We start from the raw sequence: 11881 nt of genomic DNA on the forward strand, positions 1-11881 counted from the left end.
CCAATACCATTAACAATCTCTTGGCATCAGAGATGCCATATTGAAATCTTGCGAAAGAAATGTTGATCTCGAAGCACAATAGCGCGTCTCATCTACACCTTGCGTAAAGCTGTTTATTACGACGCGTCGTGCGTCGTAATCGGTTTCTCGATACATTGCTTATGCGAACTTCGACGCGGGCGTGGCCATTTCTTGCCTTCCTCGCAATAGGACACGACAACCGACACCCGGTCTGGAGAACGAGTGCGCCGCGTAAAATGGCGCACGTTGCATAGGATCGTTCATACAAAGTTGTATATACGACAATTATTGCGGATACGCCATAGGGTGTTCCACGCATCCCGTCAATTTCCGACGGTACGCTCGAGGCCGCGTTTTTCGTTAAACGGCAACGCTTACAGGAAGTATGTAATTTGTCGCATCGTTTTTATAATACGCACAGTATACACATACACGTATGCCGATTTGGCGAGAATTAAATATACTAAATCTAAATTTCTCCATCGCACGCTTGAAATTTATAAAACGATAAAGCTATTCAAAATGTTATTCGTGTCATATTTTCAACGGCATAATATCAATCTTTTTAAAATATCTAATAGGTTGTTTTTTTTTCTTTTTTTTTTTAATAAAAAAAATTTGATACGTTCTGGGTATCATCTCTACAGAAAGAAAATCGGGAGAGGAAACTTTAAATGATCGAGTCGCAGCTGATCATCTTTGGGAAAGAGCGCGAGAGCGGTGACATATTCGGGGATGTCTCATTACGAAGGGGATAGGTGGCGAGTTATTTTCGCGAGAGGATTTTTTGACGATGCAGTTATAAGCCAAGCCCTCGTCAAAGTTTACGAAGGCTGTTCGCTCGTTTACTCGTTGCTCGCCTGCGCCTCGCTTAACGTGCCTTCCCGCTTCCCTCTCCCCCCTCCCCCCCTCCCCCCGTTACCCCCTCTTCCCCTGAATCAGTGACATAGCGACGAATCAGCGAACCCTGTTCCAATGTATGTCGATCTTTGACTTTTCATTAATTTAAACTTAACAGAAACAGAATCTTTATTAATATATTTTAGTAAATGTAAATCTTAAAAATTGAAGAAGACGGAAAATATATATTTACAATTTTCTTTCCGTCTCGTTATAGATGATAATCTCTACAACGCGGAAAAGTGTCTGATATTGTGATAATAATCGTCGCACTCGATCGATATTCGCACGAATAATTTGTTCTCTTGTAATAATTTATTCGTATAGTGACCCGGACTTTTTTTTCCGAGAAACGAGTTCTATTCCGAAAAGCGCGATTGCGCGATACACTTTTCTAATAATAATAACTACGTCATTTTTCCGGATGCACGCGTCGAGTCTTTCAGACGAGCGTCGCGTGTCAACATGTGTTTCGCATTGCGTATACGTTGGAAATTGTCGCGACTACGTAAGAATCGACGACTACCAGGAAGCGATAAGTCAAGATGTTTTGGCCGGTTTGCTCGGATCCCGGAGCCGTTTCACCGGAAAGACGACGAGATGACATTAACGTCTAGTGCCAAACCTAAGTGCGGGGGACGCGCGCGCGCACAAATACCGAGAATAAAATCTCGATGAGCCTGGCATATTCGTTTTTCGACAAAAGGTGTTCGCGTCCTTTCCGTACATTATTAAGAAAAAGAAGCGAAACAATTCGCGTCTTGCTATTTCGAGATCCGGTTACTCATCTCAGGCTCTCTAGTCTCCACTTCTCCTCAGTCGCAGCATAGATGACAAAAGGGTAATTAGTAATTTGTGGTTTCGAAATTTTTCCAAGTATGGAATAATTTTGCTCATAGATAGTACATTTTTTAATTTCAATTTCATTTTATTTAACAGAAAAACAAGTATATCGATACAGCTTTTCTCGAAATTGTTGAAACAATCGGGCTCGCGCTACGCGTGCGTACGTCATTGCATTCACAGCGCTGCGGATGTGTCAGATTGATAGGAGAAGGAGGAGGAAGAGGGGGTGGAAGGGAGAAGATGCGTGGGGCGAAGAAAGGGGGACGAGTGGGAGCGACGTGCCCGGTACGAGAACGACGGTGCAGGAGAGGAAAGAAAACGAGAGAGAGAGAGAGAGAGAGAGAGAGACAGACAGGAGAGAGGAAGGGAGCGTCGGTGATACGGGCGGTGATCAGACAGAGACGAGATGAATGAACGTGCGTGTTGCGCGCGCGCGTCAGACAGAGAGGGAGTGCGAGAAGAGGTTAATACAAAAAGAGAGGGAGCGAGAGAGAAGAAGAGGGAGCGAAAAGTGGGCGCACGAATGAATGAACGGTGCACGACGAGGATGGAATTAATGAGTGGGATAAATATAGAATCGAGTAACGCGCTAGAATGAGACGGCTCCACGCTGTTTCTCTCACTCCCTCTTATTTCCTCTTTCTCCGTTCTTTTCTATCCGTGCCCTCTGTCGGCTCCGGTCCCTGCATACTCGCGAACTCGCCTCGTTGCTCGTGCAGCTTGTCGTCCATACTTGCACGATCGTATGTAAGTCGAGACTGCAGAAACGGCACGAGGGGAAACGTCTCGAGATCAATTTTCCACATGTGTTTTTTCAATACCTAAAGAGAGTCCAATAATCTAAATACATAGAAAAAAGTTAGTTTTGCAATTTTATTTATTTGTAGATTATATAATTTATTTTGATGAGCCACAAAAGCTCTAATTTTTCGCTTTCTTTAATCTTGCAGATGCGCATCTATTTTAATTATGCGATTTACAACATATCCTATTAAATTATCACTTTACATATTGCAGTATTTTATTCAATGTTTTAAAATATATATGTTGTTCGTGTTCAGTTTCGTTATTAGAGAAAATGCGATATCGTTGGACGATGAATTTGAGAAATTATATCTCGCAACGTATCGTGGAGTGATGCTCTTCGGATCTATATTATGTTGTTGAAACGCGGTATCATACGTGCTGCGTGCCCTCGCATGTCTCTCCTCACTGTCCCCTCATGTCTTCTCTCCCCCTCCTCCTATTACTCTCTATCTCTCTTCTCTCTCTGATAGCGATTGATAATGCCTCTATCGATAATATTTCTTGCGTTTGAACCGAGTATTTTTACGGGGTACGGAAATGGCAACGGAGTACGAAAAAAAAAAAGAGACGGGAAATGGATGGTTGGTTAGTCAATGAAGACGACGATGACGACATCGATGCCGCCACGTAAACAACATTGTCTCGGCAACAACTACCATCATCGTCATCGTCATCATCATCATCGTCATCATCGTCACCATTATCATCATCATCATCATCATCATCATCATCATCATCATCATCATTCTCATCATCATCAGCAGCAGCAGCAACATCAGCTGCAACATCGCTATTGCCACCACTTCTCATCCGTCAAACGCGACCACGCCAAACGTTGAGCCGTGCGGCACCGCGCCGTCACACGGTGCCGCACGGCGGTGACGACGTAGGTAATGTTTTCATTCAATCCGAAGCTTCAATGATAGCTTCCGTCCATTCATAAAAAGCTTCGTGTGCGTCGGCCGGTCGGGAACGGCGCACGTTTCAGCCACGTTATCGCCAGATGGCGACGCCGTACTATGCGCGAACACCACCCGTCAGAGAGTTCTTCCCTCTCTCTCTCTTCCTTCCTTCTGTCCGTCCTCCCGCCCGCGTTCCCGCTCCCATCTCTCTTCACTTTTTCTCCTCATCTCCCCGCGTCCGACTGTCGCCATTCATGGCTTCCTTCCCACCGTCTCTCTTCCTGTTTCCCCTCCCTCCGCCCACGTTTCGTCCCGCTGCTGCGCGCGCTATATCCCTCCTTTCCTCGCGTCTCTCTCTCTCTCTCTCTCTCTCTCTCTCTCTCTTTTCCCCCCCCCCATTTGGCCGCCGCCTTTCCAGCCCGATGCCCGATTCGCCAGCGACGAACCCATTGTCAGTCGTTCGTCGGCAGTTGTCGTGTGCGTTTCGTGCCTATCCATCTGTCTCGCTCTCGCTCACGCTCGGTTTCTCTTCGGTGTCCAGCTGTTGCCACGAGTTCTTTTCGAGTCTCACCCGTTTGATATTCCGAATAGCACGGCAGCGTTTCGAGATTGATATTTTTCTGCGCCTGTGATATTCACGAGGACAGAAGGAAAAGAGAAGAAAAGAAGTGTGGCAAGAGAGTGGAATGAACGAGGGACGAAAGTGCGAGTAGCGGATCTCTCGCGCTCCCGTCGGAGAGCTCGTGGATTCCTCCGCTCGCGGATCTCTCTGTCTCTCTTTCTCCCTCTTTCTCGGGAAGGACGGCGCGCTAGTCTCTTCGATGCCGTCGCCGTCGTCGTGCCAAGTCGAGAGAGAATGCGGATTCGACTGTCGCTACGTAGCGGTAGCCCGAATCCTTGTCGGCGACCACTGCTCGACGTGCTCCATCATCACGGGAACGTTTTTTCGCGAGTGTCCTCGGGATCGTTTTCGCCGTCCTGCGAATTGTGCTCGCGTGTGAGAGTGCGTTCCGCTGCTCCCGCCAAACTTGGTCGGCCACGGCGGAATCCACGTTCTTTTCTGGCCGCCCGCTAGTCCTATGAATTTTCAGTAAGTTTTCTTTTCCTTTTTTGCGTTAACGTCACTATTAAACAACTTACAGATTGATAATAAACAGATTCTTATTTGATAATCAAAATATTTATATTGCTTCTTCGATATCTTTTATATCCTTTCGAGTCGGACAAGACACTTGTGAAAAATTGACATTTCTTAATTTTTTTTAATCTCTTACAAAAAAAACTAGAATAAAATCACAGCGAAAAGTATTCGTCTTCGTTAGCTTATATAATTTTGTGATAATTTTTTTCTTACTGTTTTTTTAACGATTCGAAAATAGTATATATATATATATATATTATATAAACTGTCAAAACTGTCTCAATGTTAATTACGATTGTATGACAAGTTTGTCGAATCTATCAATTGATATACATCCGGACCAAATCTAGGGCAATCGAGATATCAATTTTATTCGAATCGTTTCAAGATTTCCGAGCTAAAATAGACCTCTTTTTCACGATTAATTCGTTATCGCTAGAAGACCGGATGTACATCCGCCAATATCAAAGTTATAACTACAAACTTCTATAAAGTAATTACTGAGCTAAAGTCAGTCGAACGTTTGTTGAATAATTAATTAGCTTACTGATTTATCTTCTTCTTTCGCGGCGTGTACGCAAATTTAGAATTTGGATAATAATGTCATAAATTTCGAGTTTGTTTGAACTTAATTGTAAATGTCTCTCGACGATTTGAAATCGCAGACTTGGTTCCAGAGATTTATATATACGGTTAAAAATTATTAATATTAATAATGAAATGTAAGGCAGGTTTCGACATTAATTGACGTTTGTTAATACGGAATTTATATAAATTTTGGTCATCGCGTGGTTATATTGCTGCGCTTTTACACACGACGAATGCCAGAACGAAAAATTTCCTTGACGTATCGAGTCTCGACCCTGATTATAAGACACCGCTCCCGCACCGCTTCATATCACGTAAGGCGCTAAATAAAAAAATGATAATTGGTGAGTTTCACGGATTTCACGAGATATTCTTCGCAATTTTTTACGCGCAATCGGATGAGATATTGAGCGCAGGAGAAAGAAAGAAACGCGTTATCGTCGCGCGTAAACTCGTTAACGGATCATGCTATGCATGAAACACGCGAGGGGAAATAGATAACGGGAGAGGAAGAAGGCGCATCCGGTCTTATCGCACTCGTTTCCGAACGGAATTAAAGGCCATCTATATTAAACGGAGACTCGCGAGTTTGCGTATCAAAGAAGCTTTATGTTTTAGCATTGGCTAGTCTCGATAAGCTCGTGTTCATATATTAAGGTGCTGTTGTAAATAAAATTTTTTTGATTGAAGTTTTTAATATATATTTAAGAAAAGTCTTTATATTTCTCTCTCTCTCTCTCTCTCTCTCTCTCTCTTTTATATAAAAATCTATAATCGGTCCATTATATTTGCGAGAGATTGTTATGATTTTACAAAATTTTAGACAACATTAGGCTTATTATAATTTAACTTTTGTAAAAAATTTTTTAAGTGCGCAATTTTTCCGGTTTGATACAAAATTAATATTGTTACATTTGCGTTGATATAAGATTCTATTCTGCTCGGAACTGGATAATTTATCGTGCCTCTCGGAATTATTCGCAAAAATTTTGCGATTATGTTGCTTCACACGAATCCTTATGGTTCACGGTCGAAGGCGTTTCATAAATATTACGAAATTTTTTCTTCTTATCGGTGTGTATAATCAAAACTTGTTAGTGCGGCGATTTTTTTTGGTTGTACGTATCTAAACCGCAGAGGAAATTGATATCGGAGGAAGAACTTGTCCGGTCTTATCGTCCACATTTCCGACTAGCATCAAAAACTGTTTATTCCGCGCGATGCTGCCACTCGTGCATTTGCCTTATCACACTTTTTGCTTCTCTCGCTCGATTTAAAATTAGGAAACGAGAACACTTTACTTCTCATGAATATACATATTCCAACTATAAATAACATTTAAATATAAGCTTATGTGTCTGCAGAATTATTTTCGCATATGCAGTTTATTGTTAATCTCTTTTTTTTTTTTACAAAAAGGATTAAAGTTATTTATCTATATTATTACAAAAAAGGACACAATATATAAATTTATAAAGGAAATATAAATAAATTTATAAAGGAAATATAAATAAATTTATAAAGGATAAGGCATATATAAATTTATAAAGGAAAGATCTATCAGAAAAAAAAATATATATAAAATTACAAAAAAATATGCAAATTTCCCCAAAACAATAAATAATTATAAAAAAAAAACTAATATTTTCGAGTTTGAAAAAGCTGTAAAGCGATTCTTTCTTCTTTTGCGCAATAACTCGCATTAATGACTCGGTAAAGGTGCGCGCGCGAGTGTGAGTGTGGTACGCGGATGCGTATCGTGCAGTCATCGCGCTGTCATCGATTCATTTATCGGAAATTTTCTACGAACTCCTTTCATTTTACGCACGGCGCGATCGATTCACACTATTCATTTAATCGTTACCGGGAAAATCCGCAAAGCCGATATCTGTGATGAAATAACTCGAATATTGCCGCCAATTATAAAATTGCTGCGGGACAGAATTATTGATTGGTTCGAGATACGAAGCGCGTATACAATTTTTCAAATCGCTGGAATATTTTATAAAATTTCCAAATGAATATGAAATACTGCAAGACACGTATTTATCGATTACATGTTTTAATGGCGCGAATGAAATTGTCATAAATCGCGCATTATCTTCAAATTAAGAGAAAAATTGAAGGATTTATAAAGAGTTACTCGAAATCGCAATTATATTATATTATATTAAAATTATAAAATTATGTTTGATCGATATACATTCGTATACAATCGTTATATAGTACATACAATAAAGGAATAAAGATAATATTTGCGATTGTGGACGCGGGTCAGTCGAGATTTTCGCAACGTTTCGAATACTAGAAAAATGATAAGCAGCCAGGAGAAGGGGAAGGCATCCAGTGTGATTGTACGTACGTAGAGTCGAAGCTCACCGGCCGCTCGCTCGTCTTATCTGCGCGGTGCGGACGGCCGGCTAAAAGCTTTGACCTATGGCAGTCGGTCGACGATAGCCGGCTCGCGCATTCCACTTGGAGCGCACCCTTTCTGAATGGTCCGCCTGTTTCTCGACGCCGCAACAAGCGAGAGCAGCGGCTACCTACTACTGGCTGTATAACGCTCGAGAGTGAATAAAAGGCATTTACCATGATTTATAAATGGAGCGTGCAATGTATTTTTTCAGAAATTAAATTTTAAAATTTCTCACGATTTTTTGAGCGCGAGAAGTTGTTGATTTTATTAAGAAAAGCGCATCTCGAGTATGCTCGTATTGCCGTATGCGGTGATAAAAAGCACACTGTAAATGAAACCGATAAATTAAATCCGCGAGATATATTCGAGATTATGCTCCGTGATTTCGAGACCGATTTTGGACCGATGCGATCGCGTCGAAGCGCATCGCGCGCGCTTTATACCAGGGAGAAACGACGAAACGGCGCGACTGATAACAGCCAAAGTGAAGGAAACTCGCGTCCACGATTAATGATGTCGTCATATAAACACGATTCTCGGAAGGCAAACTTTGATAATCGACGCGACTGGAAAGTTGAACGCGCCGAGAGAGTCTTGAATCTTATTCTTCAATTATATGACACTGCCGCTCAGGTGTATATATATATATATATATATAATCAATGAGCAACGAGACGACACATTCTGAATGCAGATTCGAACGCGCGTAACGTAATAGTACGGGAGTGGCTCGCGTGGCTCTCTCCGAATGTAGAAGAATTCAAGAGTTTGCTTTCGGAAACAAACGCCTACTCGATTCTTAATTTTCTCTTTTTTATTCAGAGAATTACACAAAATTTTGTTCGATATTGTCAACAGTGTTATAATGCATATAATAATCGAGTCATACTTTTTTTTTTGCTCTATTCTGATTTTAAAGTGTAAAAGTGAAATATTTTCTCTCGATTAAAAGCAACGCCTCGTTGGCCGAGGCGAAGGCGCGATCGGTCGTGCTCAAACGAGAGAGAGCTCTCGATGAGCTCTTCTGATTCTTCCGTACCAGGAATCGTGGGCGCTACACGAGTGGGTTGGTGACCACCGAATCGAGAACTTGGCGGCCCACTCATACCGCATTCGCCCACGTGGAAACCAAACCTCTCTTAGCGTAGGTAGGTGCTGACCCGACGACGACGACGCCTCGCTGTACTTTGTCGTTGTTAACTCCAGCCACACATTCCTCAGATTTCTTTGGTTTTCAGAAACTTATCAGGCGCGATTAGAATTAGAATTATCACGTTTGAAAGCAACATGGTTCTAGCAACTGCCTGCTATTATATCTTATTAATGATATTTTATTCAATCATCTTTCTTTCTCATACTTTACTCGTCTTGGAGAAATATTTAATGGAAGGAGTATGTTTAAGAAAAATGATCGATATACATACAAGTACTAATGTATGTGTTATACTTAAAAGATGGTTTCTATAAGACTTTGCTACTTTAAAGAAATATCCGTAGACATGTATATAAGACAAGGTTGTTGCTTGCAATGGTTTCAGGTGGGGATGAAGCGCGTGTCGCGAGGGCGAGAGGAAGCGGACGCGGAGCATTACCGAGCCCCATCCTCGCTAATGGAACGTCCTCGTCGAGAGTGCCACCACCTCGCGCGGGCTGGGCAGTGCGGATTACCGAGGCGACACTTACTTCAACGTCAAGTCAGAGTCCATCGGTTCCAGGTACACCGTCGACGGCTGTCGAACGATGGGCTAGCGAGCGGACGCCATCGGTTTGGACGGGTCGTACCACAGCGTCATTATCACCATCGTTGTCAGCAACAGCAGCAGCAGCAGCAGCAGCAGCAACGGTATCAAACACACAAGAAGGATCGTTCTTCGCAGAGGATCGAGGAGCCGGGGGATCAGTTAGCACAGCTGGTATCCGTCTCGAGCATCGTTGGATCGAGGAGAGGAAGGAGCTGGAGGCGACGAAGAAGGTGGAGCATTGGCAGCAGCAGTGCCAGGATCATCGGCGACAGCGTCACTTGGAGACGCCAGCGACACATAGTCCAGGAGCAGCAGGTCATCTTGAACTGATCGGTCGGCCGATGTCGCGTAATAATGCGATACCGCCGCTCTCGCGGCCTCCTTCTTCGCGAACGAACATTGCCGCGGGCGCGGCTGTCGGCGATTTGGCCGCTAGCAATGATGATTGTATCGGTAGTGCCGGCGAAGATGCGGATTCGCGCCTCGTCTCCGCCGAGGCTCCTCGCGTGCACGATCACAGTCGACCATTCCCGCCGCCGCGATTGCCGCTCGTGCCTCCGGTAACGTCGGTACCGTCCGTGCCACCGCCGCCACCTCCGCCGCCTCCGCCGGTGTCGGATAACGTAACGACGACGACGACGTCGTCGGCACCCGGGACGCCTACGTTCCGGACAGCGGTGCCTCTTACCATGCCTCTGACACCGCTATCTAGTTCCTTCCGGAATAGACCGTCGTCTTTGCGTCGTCCGCAGAATGTCGAGTCACCGGGCGACGCAAATTCCAGGAGTCTGCTATCGCCGTCGTCCACAGATACGACGACCACGACGATCGCGTTATCGCCGAGGAGTCCTGTCGGCGAGGTGAGCCTCGTCGCGCCACGACCAGACGGCGAGAGGACCATCAATGAGTACGTCGAGGCGCCGTTCAAGCACTCGCGCTGTAGTCAGGAACGACGCCTTGACGCTGACAGTAAGGCCGTCGGCGATTGTCCGAAGAGCGAGAGGAGGCATCATCATCAACACCATCATCATCATCATCATCATCATCATCATCATTATCGGAGTCACGAGGATGCCACGGTAGTACCGATTCATCGAACGCGCGGTCGCGCGAGGAATCAGGGCTTGCGTGCCACGACAACGGGAGCTTCTGTTGCCACGTCAACAGAAGCTAATGCAACGGGAGAGAACATCATCACCAAGCAGCCAGTATCCTTTACCAAGGAGCCAGCCAACTCTCTCGGCGCGAGGACTTATGATCCGGCCGGCCTGTCGATCATTTGCGACTTTTGCGACAAATGCCGATGCGAATCATGTCGGGAACCACCTCCGTTGCCCAGCAAATGGCTGTGCGACAATACATGCCTATGCTCGGCCGAGACAGTTTTAGACTACGCGTCTTGCCTGTGTTGCGTCAAAGGTCTCTTCTATCATTGCGTGGATGGGGGCAGCGGTGGTGGTGTCGCGAGCGGTATGGACGACGAGATCACGATGAGTTGCGCGGATGAGCCGTGTTCCTGTACTGGTAACCGCAGACTTTCCAGATGGGCCTGCTTGAGCTTTCTCACGCTCTTGATGCCTTGTCTGTTGTGTTACTGGCCCTTGAGAGGCTGCGTTACCCTTTGCGAATCGTGCTACGCGCGTCACGCTGCGCAAGGCTGCCGATGTAATCCGAGCGCGACCGGCGGCAGGCATCATCCCATCACCAGCGACCTAGGTGACTCGAAGGATCCGGAGAAGAGGCTGCTGGATCCGGTCACACCGGAGCTCTGAGCGGAAATTTTCAGAGATGATACGCCACGTGTCTTTGTTATCTCTGTGACTGAAAGAAAGATTGGACTAGAAATACAGGATCCCACTGACGGACGACATGTGTGAGTGTCAGCGGGAACGAAAGTGAGAATTGCATCAAGTACAAGAGCTGCATTTAAATCGAGAACGATATCGAATTTTGACGAACTTGTACGTTTAACGCATCGCGAATGTTTTTATTTATTATTCTTCCATGAACGAGGAGTGCGCGCGTGCACGTGTTGGTATGCTTCTACATGCGCGAAAGAGAGAAAGAGTGAGAAAAAGAGTGTATGTAAACAAAGTGAGTGTCTGTACGTGCGCGTTTATGCGTTTGTATGCGCGTTGTGAACGATAGAAGAAAATGAGGTATACGCGAGCCAGCGTATTGTCCAGACATACCACTTATGCATATAGATAACTCTATAATATAATGAATTATACGCATTGTATCACGCGCCGAGCAAAATTGAACGAACAGTAATATATCGGGGTCTGGGGTTGGGGAGGGGGATTACATACACAGAGTAAATAAAAAACCGCTAAAACATATATATATATATATATATATATATATATATATATATATATATATATTGTATATTACGTTTGTATAAAGAACAAACTTTTCTACGGTTAATTTATTTGCGGCTGTAACGCTAAGTGTATGGTTTATTATGAAGCGAGAAACGATTGATAGAATTGGAGGAAGAGGGAAAAGCGTAAAA

The 11881-nt window shown here is 44.2% G+C and overlaps 2 protein-coding genes across 2 annotated transcripts in view; both read left to right on the top strand.

The window, feature by feature from the left end:
- Positions 1–11881, top strand: part of LOC126859519 (TWiK family of potassium channels protein 7-like) — a 41544-nt gene that overhangs the window by 14745 nt on the left and 14918 nt on the right. The gene's annotated exons all lie outside the window — the stretch shown is intronic.
- LOC126859399 (protein sprouty) lies at positions 3206–11647 on the top strand (the record flags this gene model as incomplete). Its single annotated transcript, XM_050610679.1, has 3 exons — positions 3206–3505; positions 5057–5138; positions 9160–11647. Coding segments are annotated over 3 exons (2358 nt in total), but the record flags the coding sequence as incomplete, so codon positions are not given.

The sequence above is a fragment of the Cataglyphis hispanica genome, chromosome 3, assembly GCF_021464435.1.
Source record: "Cataglyphis hispanica isolate Lineage 1 chromosome 3, ULB_Chis1_1.0, whole genome shotgun sequence".
Classification (NCBI taxonomy): domain Eukaryota; kingdom Metazoa; phylum Arthropoda; class Insecta; order Hymenoptera; family Formicidae; genus Cataglyphis; species Cataglyphis hispanica.